Here is a 19122-nt window from a genome sequence, read left to right on the forward strand (position 1 = left end):
TGCATGGAAAAACAGTATGTCCAGCTATAGACAGGCTCTAAAAACTGCTAGAGCAGAGCATATACACAAACTCATTGAAAATAACCAAAACAATCCAAGGTTTTTATTTAGCACAGTGGCTAAGTTAACAAATTACCAGACGCCACCTGATTCAAATATTCCACCAACGGTAAATAGTAATGACTTTATGAATTTCTTCACTGATAAAATAGATAACATTAGAAATACAATAGCGAATGTAGATTCTACAGCATCTAATACTTCAGTTTCATCCATCGCACCCAAAGATAAACTGCAGTGCTTTACAACCATAGGACAGGAAGAACTAAATAAACTTATCACTGTATCTAAACCAACAACATGTTTATTAGATCCTGTACCCAGTAAATTACTGAAAGAGCTGTTACCTGTAGCAGAAGAACCGCTTCTCAATATCATTAACTCGTCGTTATCTTTAGGTCACGTCCCAAAACCATTCAAGCTGGCGGTTATCAAGCCTCTTATTAAGAAACCAAAACTAAATCCTAGTGTACTGGCAAATTATAGGCCTATTTCAAATCTTCCATTTATGTCTAAAATTTTAGAAAAAGTTGTGTCTGCTCAATTGAGCACCTTCCTGCATAAAAATGATCTGTATGAAGAATTTCAGTCAGGTTTTAGGCCGCACCATAGCACAGAAACTGCACTTGTTAAAATTACAAATGACCTGCTCCTTGCGTCAGACCAAGGCTGCATCTCATTTCTAGTCTTACTTGATCTTAGTGCTGCGTTCGACACCATAGATCATGACATACTCATAGATCGATTACAAAACTATACAGGTATTCAAGGGCAGGCTCTAAGATGGTTTAGATCCTACCTGTCCGATCGCTACCATTTTGTTTACTTAAATGGGGAGTCATCTCATTTATCACCAGTAAAATATGGAGTGCCACAAGGATCCGTCCTAGGTCCCCTTCTATTTTCAATATACATGTTGCCCCTTGGTAATATTATTAGAAAATACGGAATTAGCTTCCACTGTTATGCTGATGATACTCAGCTATATATCTCAACGAGACCAGATGAAACTTCCCAATTATCTAAGCTAACAGAGTGTGTTAAAAATGTAAAAGATTGGATGACAAATAATTTTCTCCAATTAAATTCAGATAAGACAGAGATACTAATTATTGGACCAAAAAACACTACACAGAATCTTGTAGATTACAATCTGCAACTAGACGGATGTACTGTTACTTCCTCTACAGTCAGAAATCTGGGTGTTATATTAGACAGCAATTTGTCTTTTGAAAATCATATTTCCAATGTTACAAAAACTGCATTCTTCCATCTTAGAAACATTGCCAAGCTACGAAACATGTTATCTGTTTCTGATGCAGAAAAGCTAGTTCATGCATTCATGACCTCTAGACTGGACTATTGTAATGCACTTCTAGGTGGTTGTCCTGCTTCGTCAATAAACAAGCTACAGGTAGTCCAAAATGCAGCAGCTAGAGTCCTTACCAGGTCAAGAAAATATGATCATACTACCCCAATTTTACAGTCTCTGCACTGGCTACCTATTAAGTTCCGTATCAGTTACAAATTATCATTACTTACCTATAAGGCCCTAAATGGTTTAGCTCCTGCGTACCTAACTAGCCTTCTACCACGCTACAACCCATCACGCACCCTAAGGTCACAAAACGCTGGACTTTTGGTCGTTCCTAGGATAGCAAAGTCCACTAAAGGAGGTAGAGCTTTCTCACATTTGGCTCCCAAACTCTGGAATAGCCTTCCTGATAATGTTCGGGGTTCAGACACACTGTCTCTGTTTAAATCTAGATTAAAAACACATCTCTTTCGCCAAGCATTCGAATAATGTATCTTTTTAATTGTGAGTGTAGTTGCATCTGATCAAAGGTGCATTTTTATTCATTAGCTTGGGTTAAACTAATCTTACTTTGATGGATCAGCAGCTATGCTAATGATGTCTGTATTCTGTTTCTATGTTTCGCCACGGGATTTACATCCCGTGGTAACTAGGATTTACACAAGCTCCAGTTTGGATCCAGAACACCTGAGAAGAGATGATGCTGACCCTCAGAGGACCTCAGATGATGCTAACCCTGAATCAACAAACAGAACTAACAATTATTGCTAAATGTGTGACTGAATCATATAATAACTTAATTAATAATATTGATAGTTCATCGTCTAGCTGACTACGTCTTGTATTATTATTATTTTATTTTTATTTATTTTTTCTAAAATCCTGTCAAATGTGCACAAACTACTAGCTACTACTAAATATTGTAGAAACATAATTTTCTGTAAAGTTGCTTTGTAACGATTTGTTTTGTAAAAAGCGCTATACAAATAAACTTGAATTGAATTGAATTGAATTGAATTCTTTTCTCCTCTCTCCCCTCTCTCGTCTCTGTCGCTCCTCATCCTTCCATCTCCTTTTCTCTCGCCTCATCTGTCCTACCCCCAGGTTCCCGTAGGTCCCCATAAGCAGCTAACTACTAACACAATGCTCTACCACTGAACCACAGGAACAGTGGGTGCACAAGCAACAGGGGTGTCCTTGGGAAGATTGTCAAGAAAAGCTGATTCAAGAACTTGGGATAGCTTCACAAGTAATGAACAGAAGCCAGAGTCAGTGCATCAAGAGTCACCACACTCATCTTCAGGAAAAGGGCTACAGCTGTCACATTCCTAGAACCAAGCCACTCCTGAACCAGAAATTTTGAGGTGAAAATGAGGACGATTTAATTTTAATAAAATTCCCAATTCATTTCAGTTTATGTCTCAAAATGTATATATTTTTGTATGTAATTTCACAGTTGTAATACCATTATGTAAAAGTGCCGCTTTTCTATCGCGAATGTGCAGAATCTAGTGATTTAACTACAACCATTAAGTTATAGAGAAGGGGAGGTAAGAGGAGAGATGGGCTTTGTACCTCTTTTTTATTTTTTTATTACCCAATCAGCATTGACTGTTCACTTTCAGTGCTGAGGAGTGCTGAGAAAAAGGAACATCATAGAGGAGTCTAGCCTCCCTTCTGGTATATCAACCAATCATCATAGAGACATAAATTAAGTTTTATTAGTTTGAACGTCTCCACTATGGCTGGACTGATAAATTACCAAGTATTTATGATGTGTAGCAATATTGAATATTTGATCGGCAACAGATTTTCCAAGCTGTCATTCAAACAGTATATATTCAAATTAAAAATAAACGGAGCTAGAACTATAGGCTACAGCAGTATGTCTAATTACAGTAAATAGCTTAACAGGCAGCTCTCTTTTAACACAGACTTTTAAGAAGGGATGGATGTTTGTTTCTGTAACAGATGAAACAGGCATGGAAGTAATTGTAAGTGTAAGTATGATGTAATTGGTAGTAGCACAGATGGTCAGAGAATAACAGACAGGACAACCGGATGGAGAGAAGTAAAGTCACTGGTGGCCAGGGAGTACAGGTGGAACCGGACAGCAGGAGAAACAAACGAGAAACGGCATAGTCTCTATGCTCCGCCCCTACTTTCACAACAACACTAGAGCCATAGCCGAAGCCTAACTGTGCGTTCACACCGCCAGCGTCTAGAGCATCAAAAATTGCTCTTGCCGCTCTGCTCACGACGCTGCAGAAAGATTTGTGAGCGCTCAGACGCTCTAACGTAGATCGAATGCTTATTTTGTATTAAAAGCAGCCGCAAAGCAAACAAGCTTGTTGATCTCGTGCAGACTAACCACAAGGAGTTATAAGTTAACCTCAAAATGAACAATCTCAGACACCTTGGTCCACGTATCACTTTTAATTTATTTTTTACGCAAACAGGGACACATCATAGATTAATACAAACGCTAAACAGCAATAATCAACCTGTCCTTTATTCTGCTTGGGAAATAATGTGCCAACTCTCAAGCATTCAGCGTGAGACACACGCAATTGACTCTTTTCACACGCTTTCACGCCACACATCAATTTTTTCACGCACAGAAAAACCACGAAGCAAAGAGGACATGGAGACCAACATACTAAACAGAGCAGGTTAGTTATGATATAATAAAATGGGTAACGTTAAGTTATAGCTAGCTAATTATCAAATGCAGCTACGGTTAGCCATCGCTAACATTAGCACGTTTATCGAACAGCCTTCGATACATTGCTATGTTATAACTTCCCGAAAACAAATACACAAACATATAAAACAAACTTCTAGCGAAATACTAACAGCATCTAACTTACTGTTAGAAATGTTGCAAGTTCGGAGTCGAGCCTCATTTCTTTATGGTCCATCAGTTGTCTCCAGCGATTGAAAACAGTGCCGATGTTTACTCTGGTTCGGCTCCTTTTCTTATCGGATTTGATTTGTGATTCCGAGCGCGGTTGTTTCCCTGTAGCGGGTGGTGGTGGTAGGGGTCTCTTGCCAAGGGCTTGAGACATCATTTCTCTCTCTTCCCTGAAATGAAATGAAGTAGTGGGCTGTACTTTCCACACGATTGACATCAGGTTCAAGTTCACGCCCACAAGGCGTGCAAGTTATTCGTGTATTGCAGGTTGGCTGGTGGTTATGTTGCCCGCATACCGCCTCCCATGGCCGAAACTGGTATTACGACACCTGTCGGGCCGGGGCTAGTAATGCTAATGCTAATTAAGGTTGATATCTCTGCAGCACTATAACTTGAAATTTTTTTTATGACATCATCGCCCTTATTTCTTCTCATTCTTTTGATGCGTGTAGGTCATGTTATGGATATTTTTACCTCAATTTTTGCATATGGCACCTTTAAAGCACTATATAAATAAAGGTGACTATTAAATATTAAACTCAGTGGAAAAACACATATGCAATTTTGTTTTGCACATTTCTTATTAGATATTATCTAAAGATTCAATGATCATGTGATCTGAAACCCCTAGACAGCCATCCACATACACAAGCCATACACAATACTCTATATAAACAGCATAAATGCACTGTAAGGTAAAAGTCATGTTGTGTCATCCATCTGTTATTATTTGAACTATCAGGATCACTGTTTGCAGGTATCTTCACTTTACAGATGGACTGTAAAGCTGCCAGCACCTAGAAACAATAGAGACTAAATCCTGAAAAAAAGCACCTGTTAATCTGACAAAAATCTAATGTACCAATTTTTTTTTACAGTGTACTGAACATTTTAAGATGAAAAACTCATCCGCCGTGTCAACGATTGTATTGGAAGCTTTTTACAGAATGGAGGACCTTAAATACCTTTACTTTGTGATCTTTTTCATGCTATACATGCTTATACTCTTTGCTAACGCCATTGTGATTTTTGTCATAATTATCAACAAAGTGCTTCATAATCCTATGAATTACTTTCTATGTAACTTGGCTGTAAATGGCATCTACGGTGGCACAGCTTTGCTTCCCCCCTTGCTGGGTACTTTAATGTCTCCTTCTTATGAGGTATCTTTGGCATGTTGTAAGGCTCAGGTCTACTTTCTGCACACATATGCTATCATAGAGTTCACCATCCTGTCTGTGATGTGCTACGATCGGTATGTGGCCATATGCTACCCGCTGCAGTATCACAGTATTATGACAATCACAAAAGTGTATAAACTGATTGCATTCTCATGGGGGTATCCTTTAGTGACATTCATTATGTTTTTTAGTATGACCCTGCGCTTAACAATCTGTCAAAACCGCCTGGGGAGGGTTTACTGCCTTAACTTTTATCTGGTCAAAATGTCATGTGGGACCACATATATTGAGAGCATTTTGGGACTGATTTTTCTTGTTATAAACTCTTTTCCTCAGCTTGCAATGACTTTCTTTTCATACGCACATATTCTGAAAATATGCTTTACTGCCACTAAAGAGTCCAAAAAAAAAGCACTAAAGACATGCAGTCCACACTTATTTGCAATACTGAACTATAGTGTGGGATGTTTTGTTGAAATTGTACAAAGTCGCTTTGACACAAGTTATCTTTCCTTTGAAACACAAATGTTTATGTCACTTTATTCCTTGATATTTTCTCCCATTCTAAATCCAGTCATCTATGGGATGAGTGTTAAATCATTAAGAGACAATATTTTTAGACTGGTTGGCTCAAAAAAAAAAAAAGATTATCATTTCTAAAGTAGGATCTTTGGAACACAAGTGAGAGTGTAAAAAAGATGCAACACTGTTCTCAGTATGAGAAGCAAGCCACTGAAGTCTGATGTTAACTGTGTATGTGACTTTAAATTGTGTTTTTAATTTAAACTGAATCCTAATTGAATTACTAATGTAAATTTGACATCCGAAGATATGAAATAACCCCATCATGCTTTCCAAATAAGAGCATCTTGTACTTATAATATACAGTATGCCTTGCATTTAAAATGCACAACTGTGCATGCAACTGGATATGCATTTTTTTTTTCATGAGATTATTAAATAGTCAGAATAGACCTGTCATATTTCACTTGGTCAAAAATGATGTATAGAATGTAAATTATTTGTAATAAATGTGGATAAAATAATAAAAAAAAAAGGGTAAACATATCTAATGTTAGACCATGTGCTGTTCTCTAATGCATCACCATAACAGATGTGCTCTTTACAGGCCTCCAAAACAATTTAGGCCCTGGCTCTGAACACACTTTGTGTCATACATTAGTGCTAATTATAACAAATGCCTATTTTTTTTATCAATGTTATTCTATTTATAATAAACATTTTATACTGTTATGCAACCTAAAAGTTTTAATTAGGTTATTCTGTTTCTATACTCTTCTATATTTTGTTTTTGTCAATGGCATTTGTTGCCTTCAGAAAGCAGTAGTCAGTAAACACTCTGTCTCCATTGAAGAAAAAAGTAATTCAACTAAGTTCCCTGCAGTTTTCTATTAATTACTTCTTTCAGACTCATTTTAGAGCATTTCCTTAAAGGTTAAATGTTGATGCTCCAGAGCATCCTATCAGCAAATCCACATTCCAATTACAAGTTGAATCTGGAGAGATCTGATGTGTATTTGTTTGCTTAATATACCTCTGAATTTAAATCACATTACTTAGATAAGCAATAAAGCCAGAAAATAAAAATTGAATTTATACAAAATGTAAATAACCAGTTTTGGATATTACCATGCTTTTCCGATGTACTTTTCCACAGTACTTTCAAAAGAATACATGCTTTTACAGCACCACCTGCTGCCCTGATGTGCAACGTGTAGGCTACATTATTTTGGCATAACATTTTTTGAACAGCAGATGGCAGCAAAAGACAAATCACAATAAACAAGTTAGATTTGAAATGCTTTCATCACATGCCCTCTTGACCCACACTCACAGTTTCTGACGACTAACCTGTCGAGTTGGTAATGTTTCTTGACATTAAATTTGTTTTGCATCAATTCTAAACAAGATAGAAAAACTGGTAAAAAAAAAAAAAAAAAAAAAAAAACTGGTGTAGAAACAATTTTCACTCAAAAATGTTACTAATTTTCATAACTACGCACAAATAAACAGCAAGCAACACATATAATTAAACATAAAAATTGTAAGAGGAAACACTGAAAATATATTTATTGTAAAACCCTATTAATAATAATAATAAATGTCCCATCTCGAAAGTTACTAATTCAATTTATTATTATTATTATTATTTTTTTTTTTTTTACATATGGATTATCTACGTTTTATTACCCCATGACAATTAGCCAGTACAAAAAGGGACAAATGTTATTTCAATGTAATGCCATAGGGCCCTGTTTGAATGTGTTTCTCCGTTTTGCGTCAATTTTACTTCGGTCTACTGATCCCGATTACTATCAACCTGCTGTTAACTGTCTATAATCTAATATTTTATAACATTTAGTATAAAGTTCATTTAAATTACCAGAGGTCGATAAACTATGAATAAAGTTTATCAGCACATTATCGACAGTAAGCATGACTTGCACTTTCTTTTGTTGTTGTCGGTTTAAAGGAGGAGCTGCGCGCGCTGTGCAAACGCGGAACGTTTCAGAATCTAACATTTCGAAAGCTCTACAACAGATTTGTTATTTCGTGACTTTAGGGCAGACTAGAAACCCACAATGTCTAAAAGAGTAGCTGTAGTTACAGGGGCAAATAAAGGCATTGGACTGGCGATTGTGAAAGGGTTGTGCAAAGCAGGTTTCATTGGTGATATACTCCTTACTGCACGGAATGAGAAACTGGGACAAGATGCGGTTGCTGGACTGAAATCTGAGGGATGCAAGAACGTAATCTTCCACCAACTTGATATATGCGACCAAGGAAGCTCTCTGAAACTGAAGAAGTTTCTGGAGGAGAAGTACGGCGGCCTGGATGTTCTTATTAACAACGCGGGAATGGCCTTCAAAAGTTAGTGTTGAATATCTTGTTTTTAAATAGAGAAATGTCAAAGAACAATTAACACATTCGTCAATGAAACATTCAACATATAATAGATGTTATATAATATATTACAGTAAATTATTATGTTATAATATAATATTTTTGTAATAGGCTAGCACTTACGTCTTTTGCAGCGTTTTGCACATGATAGAGTTCTAAAACGGCGCCGCTCAAGTTTTGATATCTAACGTTACTTTTTTAAAACTCGTCTGTGGACCATAAGGTTTTTTTATTCAACTGCAACATATATTGTTTTTGTGGGATGGATACAACTTTAGCAATTGCCTTATTAAAACAGTGTTTTTAATATTATATTATATTATATTATATTATATTATATTATATTATATTATATTATATTATATTACATTACATTACATTACCCTGGACCACAAAACCAGTCATAAGGGTCAATTTTATAAGTTGGATCATCTGAAAGCTGAATAAATTAGATTTCAGTTGATATTTTGTTAGGATAGGTCCATTGGCCGAGATACAAAATCTGGAATCTGAGGGTGCAAAAAAAATCTAACGTTAAATAGTGAGAAAATCACCTTTAAATCTGTCCAATTGAAGTTCTTAGCAATGCATAATACTAATAAAAAAATAAGTTTAAATAACTTTACGGTAGGGAATTTACAAAATATGTTTACGGATCATGATCTTTGCTCAGTATCCTAAATTTCATTACATTACATTATTTTGGTAATTCAGCATTCTGTGCTAAACATCTTTTAAGATTCTGTTATGTAAGGCTCACACAGAAAGCCTGTTCCATTCCACTGCAATGCTTCCTAGTTGTTTTTGTGTTTAAACATGCACTAGACAGAGTTTGTCTTAATCCCTAATTAATCAAACTTCAGGAATGGGGCTCAGGTAAGCTCAGGGATGGAACTACACTCTGCAGAACAGTGGCCCTCTAGGACTGGAGGTGTCCAATCTGCCCATCCCTGTTCTAGCGGAAGGATACCTTCCACCAAATGAAGATATTGGCTAAAAGATTTAGGAATTGGCTTAATAATTTAAAATTATTATTATTATTATTTAGTTTTTCACTGTGTAGCATTTTAATTATTTTTCTATGGAACTGTGCTAGACAGATTGTTTGAAGTATACATGAGTCTTTTGCAAGTTGCACCACTCAAGATCCAAGGACTTCAACATTTTAAAAACATGTTCTGTGTGAATGACTCCTTGGGGACTATATCTTCTAGTGGAAGGATACCATTTGGTTTAATAACATAAGCTTTTTAAAAAAGTACTTTTATTATATTATATATTTGGTATTACAGCCATTTGAAATATTCTTTATCTAGATTCAGCAACAGAGCCATTTGGAGAACAGGCTGAGGTGACCATGCGCACCAACTTCTGGGGAACACTGTGGGTGTGCCATGCTCTTCTGCCGATACTTCGACCCAATGCTCGGGTGGTCAACGTGTCCAGCTTTGTTAGCAAGAAATCCCTTGACCAGTGCAGTCCTGAACTACAGGCAAAGTGTGTGACTCAGATTTCATAGTAGTGATTACTTAAAGTACCTTAGCATGTAGAATATTTATTTTGATTTTATGTTTACCTTTGATCAGATTCCGAAATAAAGATTTATCTGAGGAGGAGTTGTGCCTGCTGATGGGAGAGTTTGTTCAGGCTGCACAGGCAGGGGATCATACGGCTCAGGGCTGGCCAAACACTGCCTATGGTACCACCAAGGTAACAAACAGCCGTTTTTTTATCTGACAAAAGGTGTCTGGTTTGTTTGGCAGTGCATGTTAGCAATAAGCAGGCCCAGACTAAACCTGTATTTGTTTACTGTCTGTTTTAGATTGGTGTGACTGTGCTATCAAGGATCCAGGCTAAAGTTCTTACCGAGACAAGGCCAGGTGATGGTATCCTCCTGAATGCTTGCTGTCCAGGATGGGTTCGAACAGACATGGCTGGACCAAATGCCACCAAGAGTCCAGAGGAAGGGGCAGAAACTCCTGTTTATCTGGCAACACTGCCTGAAGGAGTCAAAGAGCCACACGGACAGCTAGTGTGGGACAAGACTGTACAAGAATGGTAGCGTGAAGAAAGGAGGCGTCATCAGTTCATTCCATCTGAAAAGAATGTCATGGTTACATCTGATAATAAATGACTTTTCCAAAATATGCTGACATGAAAAGAATACTGTTAACTTCTACCACATTAAATTACATTTGTAATTGCTTCACTTTTCTTGAAAGTAATTGCGTGATTTATTATTCATAGATATCAACTCACCATATCTTATTTTCAGTATCTGTTCAGTTTCTAGGGTCATTTTGTTTATCTAGCAGATAAACAGAAGATAAACCAATTTTGGCCTTGAATGGTTCTTCCACAGAACAGATTTAACCAGCTGTACAAACCAAAATCTCTATATACATTCCTATTTTGTGAAGCAAAATGCATATTTAGTTTGCCAAAACGTGTGTGATCTTAAATTGTAACCATTAAAATGATTTGTTGTAAGCTTGACTGCCTTCGCATTCTTCGTGCTCAAAGGTTATTGCTGCTTAAGTCATGTGCTTATTTTAGGATACTCAAAGCATTAGATAGAGAAATAGTTACTGTATTATAGAATTCTGAGTTTTGTGCCTTGCAATTCATCCACAGTTATACCCGGCTCAAGACATGAAGTAAAACAACTGTCATGTTTTGCAAGGTTTGTGCAACCTCTGCTCTTGAGAAATCAAATCCATCATAAAGCAATCTAGCTGAGAAACTGGTAATAAAATGTGCAGTATCTAAACCTTATTGGTCAACAAAAAGCAGTTATCAATGCAGAGAATGTAATACATGTATATATATATATATATATATATATATATATATATATATATATATATATATATATATATATATATATATATTAATGTATTTGATTACTCCACCAACTGGTAGATTAAAGTTTGGTGTATGTGATAAAACACTGTGATCCACTCTGGTAATCAAATCCCCACTCATCTTGTGTTTTTTTTTTATATATATATATATAGATTTTATTCGTTAAGTGACATTAAAATAACAAATGGTACATTTCTATCCAGTAGAAGGCGCCATAGATATTTGTAAATTAACATGAGGCCTGGAAAGCCGTAAAACACATTCCATTGCAAGTATAATAATTATTGGAACTGAGATTCCACGTTAAAAGATCAGAATGTCAGAAAATATTTTATCAACAAACATCTAATCATTTTAGAAACATGTCGAAGAACGAGTATTCATCTACATTCGTTTGTGTGGAAAGTGCAAATAATACTAAATAGCGTCATCCCACTTGCTCCACTAGATGGAAGCATAGGACAAAAACCTATGGAATATCTACAGCTTCTGTTGTATTGGTTGTTCATTTATAATTCATTTTATTATTAATTTTATTAAAGTGTGCTGGTACCACGTTTAAAGTCTGTTTAGCGTTTTTACTTATATATACAAATGTATTTGTCTATATCCATGCCTGTGTTGGCAGCCCACTTTAATCAGGAATGGCTGTATAGTTTCTGAGGCCAAGGAGACAATGTAAACAACAAATTGGTAGATAAACATAATTCTACAGAATTACCTGTCTCTAATTCTGTTATATTTTAGAAAGAGTAAAATAAATGACATAAAATGTGGTGAAAAAACTTTAAATTCATATAATTTATAAAAATAAACAAGAAAAAGCCTTGCCAGCCCTGAAGCCACAACAAAATAGCAGGCAGGAAATCGTCTTTCCTGAACACCTGTAACAAATGTGAATTCTGGAAAAAACAGAACAACATGCACTAAAAAAAAATCAGTCGTGATCACAAATACGGTATACCACAATAAAATTACAACAACAGCACAGACTTGCAAAACTCTGATCTACATTGTTGCAACAGTGCTGAATTCTGGAGCTAATACCTCATGGTATTAAAACAGTGTATTCTTTGTTTTCAGAAGGATTAATTACAAAAAAAATATTTAAAATAATTTCTTCAAGCACGTATTTAAAAAATAAGATTTTCAATATCAACAGCATAATTAGCCTAAGTAATAAGTAAGCAATGCTTGTTGACCTAGAAGTACAGATATCAAGGACAATTGTTATATTCCATTTATTAATACATCCTGTACAGTACACATATGTCCAATAGTCAGTTGTTTCTGACAAAAGAGACATAATAATCTAAACCTGAACTGTGATAAAAATTTTGGGAAACACTTTGGGCACCTTAATATCAAACAATGAATATGACCACTTTTATGACAACATGAACAGCATATGTAGAGTGTTATACACAACATAAATGTACAACAGTACAAAACAATCAATACATCTAAGTGTGACTGGAGTAAAAAAAAAAAAAAAAAAAAGGACAAGGAATAAAATAATTCCCCTCGAAAAATACTGCGTTACAATTGCCTCAAGATGTTCCTCTCTTGATTTTGCTCATCGGGACCGAACGGTGACAGAGCCTTTAGCAACACTTGCAGGTCTTCACAATCATATTTGACAGCTGTTCTACCTGTGGAAAGTTTTAACATTATTTCAATGAAATAATCTGTTGACCCTTTGATGGAAGTGATATTAAAAACATCATTGAGTTTAATTCTGACCTTATGTTGGCGGCCCACGTAGTAAACGATGGGCAGTGGGTCTAGAACCTGCGGTACACAGCAGGGTTGAGCAGATGCACCAGGATTGTGATGCCTATACAGCGCAAGAACCTGCAGGTAAAGAAAACCAGACCATTTCAGAGCCATATTTTCATTAACAGTCCAGTTGTAAAACATTATCATGCATACAACAGTCCAGAATGCTACCTGTGAATACTTATTTTCTGAAGCCCATACGAAAGAGCAAGAGCCAGTGCAATAGTTGGCATAATAACCAGAAGGTTCATGTATCCACTTCCAGCCCAGGTCTTTGCGGAAGTCAATGTAAAGACTCCTCACACAGCAGCCCTCAGACTTACTGCATGTAACATGAAGATGGCACACGGTGAGGCGTTTGATATAGTAGGAATAAAGAATGTCAATTTAATTTTATGTTGACTCATAAAAGGCTCACTCAGTACAAACTCGATCTGTTTCTGTTTGACGTTTTCTGCGAGATTTTGATGAGCCTTGGCCATCAAGAGGAAGTGACATTACCAAAATGTGAGGCTTAGGCATATTTTCTGCTAATGGGGCTTGATCACCTCTTAGACGAAACAAACCTGCAGACACAAAGAGCAATGTTAGCTTGTCCTATCGACATCAAGACATACAGGATTTTATTTTTAATTCACAAACCTTTTATTTTGAATGGAAACTGCTTCTCAGGATTACAACTATCAGCCATCTTCAATTGAAATTCTTGCTCTGCTTCTATGAATCGAATTTTAGAGAAAGTTTTATTAATGATGCAAACAATGCATATGTGTAATAACCACTTCTTTAAACACATACATTAGTTACAGCATCAGTAATATAAAAAGAGAAAAGATCAACTGAAGATTTACAGATTAACTAGCTGATAATGATGTAAAAATTATTTTGTACTGTACCGTTTTATTTACTTATAATCTTTGTGGAAAACTGTGTTTTGTCTTAATGTCTTTACTGTCACTATATATATATATATATATATATATATATATATATATATATATATATATATATATATATATATATATATGATATATAACATTAGCAATTTTCAACTCTGTAAGAAAAGTTTTAGGACATTCGCTTAGAAACCTGACTTGTGTGTTTGTTATCTTCTGTCATATAAACATTACATCAGCATGAAAACTAAACAGATAAAATCTCTAGAATTAAAGTGCAAATAAAAAAATAACTACACCAGAAAGGGTAACAAGTTTGTACATTCTGCAGATGTTGGATCGCAGCATTGTTATTTTTGTATATTTATGTACTGTTTATTAATAATTTAAATTAATTTAACTAAATTTATTAATAGTATTATGAAAATTTTATATTTATACTTTTTTAAAATAAAGATTGTAATGTCAATTTATTTCAATTACTGGCAAATTTTAAATACAAGTTTTAGTTGTAGTTAATAACAACACTGGTTTGTATTTATTAATAGACATACTAACAATAAATAAAAATGTTTCATCATTATTTGATTCTTAACTGATGTATGCAGTCAATTCAATTTGTGTACAAATTGTGTGTGGTGGGGGGGAGGGGGGTGCAAAAACTGTTTCTCACCATTCCTTTGCAGCCAGTCCTTCAAGGTCTGTGTGACATCAAACGACAGCCACTTCTCAGACATTTGACTGGAAATGAAACGTGACTCCAGGTAGCGTGATATGTTCCTAGTGACCTGATAAAGCTCCAGTCTCTGCTCTGAACCAGGATCTATTGAAACATCCTTGATTTGCATACGGAGCTCCACCTGGGAGACTGTGTTGTTTAAACCCAATTTGTGGCTTATATCTGTGATGTTGAACCGAAGCTTGTTTGGGGTTCCGTCCAATGATGCTGAGATAGAAAGCAAAAATGTTGGAAATATGTTTGTAAATATGAATTTGATGTCCTTTTATATTTTACAAGACACTGTTTGAATGGAGCACAGAAAGAAAGAACAAAGGACTATTTGTGTGTGTGTGTGTGTGTGTGTGTGTGTGTGTTTACCTACTTAACCATATTTTGGGGACAAATGTGCACCCAAAAGAGAGCAAAACTTGAATAAATCTCCAAAAACCTCCCTTTAGGGACATCCTCGCTTGTAAAACTGGTTTAAAAATAAAGTAAACACACGTTCTTTTTTTATTATTTTAAAAATTCAGAAAGTTTTCTGTAAGGTGTAGGTTTAGGTGTAGGGTTGGCGTAGAATATATGGCCAATAAAATATACAGTTTGTACAGTATAAAAAACATTACGTCTATGGAATGTCCCCATTTAGATAGCTAGGTAAATGTGTGTGTGTGTGTGTGTGTGAATTTAAATGTTTGCTGTAGGCATGGGAAACCTCAAAATGAGTGACTGTTGTCATTGTCTGTGGTTTTGCAAGTTTGTTTGAGACACCAAACAACAAAATCTCCCTAAACAACTGGTGTCATTTGCATCCAAATAAGGTTTTAAGAGATGTTTGGAATCAAGCGATACGGTAGTTTACCAAGGAACTCTAAATCCAGGATCTGAGTAACTTCATTAGCATTCACTTAGCAGCCTTCCTTCCTGTTTGTGGTCAGATAATTTGCACACGCCCTAAATTCTCTGAGGAAATCATCAGGCACATGGCATTTAAGCCATAACACAAAGTAAGAGACTGTTAATCATTCAATAATCAGCAGACTAGACAATAGAGAAACAACAGACCCACTCACTTGTTAACGTGGTGAACTTGTGAACTTCCTTAGCATAGTATTCCTCCTCTACAGGATCTTCTATAGGTTGGTGTACAGGATTCGCCGCCTGCTCCTCATTTAGCTCCACAGTGCTGTTGTATATTGAGATGAGTTCTGCTGGGATGATATCTATCACCTCTTCCTCACTAATTTCTGGTTCTTTAGACAGTCGTAGCTTACTGAGAATCTGTCCTCGAATGGCTTCGATGCGCTTTCTCTTTATTAGTTCCAGGTCTAAAGGACTGCATGTTGACAATGCTCCGCAATAGTGCACAAATCCCAACAGGCATTGCAATGCCAGTAATAAACACTCCGCTCTCATAGTCAGCTTCGCTGGAATTTACGTTGAGTCTTTGAATGTGGCACTAGATGGTTACTGAAATTAGAGGTCTTGAGCACTTCTAGATACAATGCTGGCGTCAATTTAGCATTGCTACAGCGTGAGCTGGGGGTGTCTTCTTTACCTCAAACCCAACGGCCTGAATCAGAACCCAAACATCATAGAGATACTGATGCCCATATTGGCAAAACAGACTCAATCGATCTGAAATAAAACAAACAAAACTCACCTAAGAAGTCAGAAGTCCACCGAAAGTACACAATAGATGTCCTTGCAAGCCACCATGCTCCATTTACAGTACAGTTTCCATTCAATAACTTCAATGGTTCCTTGGGTCCCGTTCAACAGGAACAAACAAATACAAGTATTTGAGGTTCAAGGTAGTAGTTATTTTCGTTTGCCGTACCCTTGTTCTGAAAACACTTAGTTTGCTCTCAACTCAAGGAATGACAAAAAAGGGAAAAGGAAGCAGCACAGTTTAACCAAATGACACAACACTTCCTTTGCATCACAGTAGTTTCCCCTGTAGATTTAACCCAAACCGTGGACAATATGTGAGTCAAAGGGGTTTAGTTTATCTCATGATGGATTCATATGCCTGGAGTCAGCTGGTTATTGCCATCCACTGAAGAATTAAACATTTAGAACAAAACAAAAAAAGATGTTATGAAAGATTTTCCTTTAGATCAATGTTCGTATTGCTAATCAGCTAGAAAAAGTAAAACGTTCTGAAAGTTCTTCCTATTATATTGATCTTCTGCATCATTATCGTTGTAGTTTGAATTCATGGATTCACCATTTTCAAAGAATTAGAACGATTTATACTATAAACTTCAAGTAAAGTAGCTATATAGTGTAATAGGTGGGTGTGCTCTGGGACTTCACCTGCTATGACATGGAAATGTTTTCTGCCTGTTGTGCTAAACTTCGACACATGTACATTGTGGCCTTTAGGATACTGCTATGTTATGTGTTATTATTCATTATTTAAAGTATATTTTTCAAAAGTTTTGTATGTAAAAAATGTTTAATGACCAAGTAATTAATGAGGTTAGTTGGGTATGTTAAGCTAACAGTTAAATGGCACAACTCCGAAATTATGCTAGGGCTGCAGTTCATCTGTTAGAATATCTTCCACATCTCGTGTTTACAGAATGATGACTCAAATCCCAAAGGAGGTATCCTACTTTCAACCCTTAGAAGAAAACAGAAAGTTTTTAAACAACAAATTAGCAGAGGTACTAAAATTAGGACATCTACACTCTCATCAACTTAAAAAAAAAAACACCCTCCCCCATCCTTCTTTCTTCTATATTAAGAAACAAGAGTTTTATAGAGGAACTGATGAACCTCAATAGAAGCAAGATGCAAACAGTGCAGTAAAATACTCTTTAACGCCCTTTCAAAACAATTCTGAAACAGGACGGTAAAAACACCCTTTTAGAAAAGTTGATTTATACAGAGTGTGTGTCAAAAATGAGCTGTGATCTTACACGCCCTTGTCTTTTTTAAGTCTCACTAAAACAGTTTGAAACTCCACACAGGAAATGAGCAAAATGTGACAAAGAGCTGATTCTCGCTATCTACGTAACACAGAGCCTGCTACAAAATATTACTGAAAGATGTGTCTACATCTATGAAGAAATAAAACCGTACTGATGCTATGAACTGCGTCATGTTTATTTATTTATTTTTATTTTTATTATTTCTTTTAATGTAAGTTTTTGAAAACTGCCAATAAACTGAATTGCATCAACACAAAATAGAATTCTATAAAAACATACAAAGTGTACAAAATGAAATACAAAAGTATTCTTTGAGATCCAAAGCACAAAAGTCTGTAGAGATAAATCTATCAATCACCATTTCACTCAACTCTTTGTATGACATGTAACACTTACATTAATACACACCCTATATTACGACCTCCTGCTCAATATACCAAAATATTTTACCTGCTTTTCCACTCCATATATCATAGACCTGAAATATATGACAACCTGTTGTCCGTTCTCAGCTCTCCACACCGTATCTGTCAAAGTGGCGCAGAATAACACACAGCTCTAGTTCAACTGTGCCCATGCCAACAGTGTGGAGTCTGTATCTGTCTGCGCCGCTGTAAATGAGATCTGGCGAGCGCAGCTGTGGACCTCCTCCAACAAACATCTCAGCAAGTTGATCCTGCCAGGATCCCAGCGGTCGCCATGTCACGCACTGCAGACGATGCTGTCCTGGGCTTGATGGTATGTGGATATAACCATAACCATACAGTTGGCATCGGCCAAAAGAGTCCTGATGCCACACCTGGAGATGAAGCTTTGGCCATCCTACAGGTGGAAAAACACCTCTATATTTTAAATCATGCTTAAGTGATTATAAACTCTTTCTTTGTCACTAAAATACAAGATGAATACCTTGTAGGCCCTTAGTAGTGTAGTGCAATCAATGGGATGACTCCAGTATGCCATGTCCCCAGTTTGAGGCATGTCCACCTGAGTCTGGCCTTCCTTCAGACCAGAAAGAAGTCTCCATGCTCCTCCTAAATGGCAAAAAAAGGTGAAAAAGGTTTTAGTAATTCATATTAATGCAACCTTTGAGATGTCTCAAATTAAATTTAAATTCACAAAATTAAAAACATAAATAATTCTTCACACCTCGAAATGCAAGACAAACACAATAATTATCTATAAGACCAGTATTTTTCAGTCACCACTGTACAAACCCCATAAGTGAATATGGAGATGAAAAAAAAAAACTATGAGATGGGATGATTTTTTTTTTCTCAAAGTGATCATGTTCTCTCACCAAAAAATTGTGTTACCTTTTTGAAAGTGTGTTCCCCATGAAACATTGTGTTCTCTCACAAAACTCTCTCTCTCTTTTTTTTTTTTTTTTGAGAGCAATTCTTTTGGGAGAGAATGCAAAATTATTCAAATGCAATGATTTTGCATACATAAAATTTCCCTCTATTTCCTCTACTTTTTTATTAACACGACATCCCTGTAGGGTGTAAAATTATTATTCTTTTTTTA

At 36.0% G+C, this 19122-nt stretch overlaps 2 protein-coding genes and 1 pseudogene across 4 annotated transcripts; 1 reads left to right on the forward strand and 2 right to left on the reverse strand.

Moving 5' to 3' along the window:
• The first annotated feature begins 7944 nt into the window (after window positions 1–7944).
• LOC113038637 (carbonyl reductase [NADPH] 1-like) lies at window positions 7945–10891 on the forward strand. The gene is made up of 4 exons (XM_026196226.1): window positions 7945–8362; window positions 9712–9892; window positions 9982–10105; window positions 10218–10891. The coding sequence occupies exons 1-4, from the start codon at window positions 8074–8076 to the stop codon at window positions 10455–10457; spliced, it is 834 nt and encodes a 277-aa protein (XP_026052011.1). The 5' UTR covers window positions 7945–8073; the 3' UTR covers window positions 10458–10891.
• Window positions 10892–11407: 516 nt separating this feature from the next.
• Window positions 11408–18167, reverse strand: LOC113038645 (transforming growth factor beta-1). Of its 3 annotated transcripts, none has more exons than XM_026196240.1 (8): window positions 18046–18167; window positions 15730–16294; window positions 14609–14881; window positions 13682–13756; window positions 13458–13605; window positions 13211–13361; window positions 13004–13114; window positions 11408–12912 (listed from the first exon to the last, which is right to left on the reverse strand). In XM_026196240.1, the coding sequence occupies exons 2-8, from the start codon at window positions 16070–16072 to the stop codon at window positions 12865–12867; spliced, it is 1149 nt and encodes a 382-aa protein (XP_026052025.1). In that variant the 5' UTR covers window positions 16073–16294; window positions 18046–18167; the 3' UTR covers window positions 11408–12864. The 3 variants fall into 3 exon arrangements, with proteins under 3 accessions (XP_026052025.1, XP_026052024.1, XP_026052022.1); XM_026196239.1 differs by lacking the exon at window positions 18046–18167 and adding an exon at window positions 16320–16755 and having other exon boundaries at window positions 15730–16229; XM_026196237.1 differs by lacking the exon at window positions 18046–18167 and having other exon boundaries at window positions 15730–16755.
• Window positions 18073–18666, reverse strand: LOC113038107 (B9 domain-containing protein 2-like; annotated as a pseudogene).
• Between the last annotated feature and the right edge of the window lie 456 nt (window positions 18667–19122).

This window comes from Carassius auratus, chromosome 21 (assembly GCF_003368295.1).
Source record: "Carassius auratus strain Wakin chromosome 21, ASM336829v1, whole genome shotgun sequence".
Classification (NCBI taxonomy): Eukaryota; Metazoa; Chordata; class Actinopteri; order Cypriniformes; family Cyprinidae; genus Carassius; species Carassius auratus.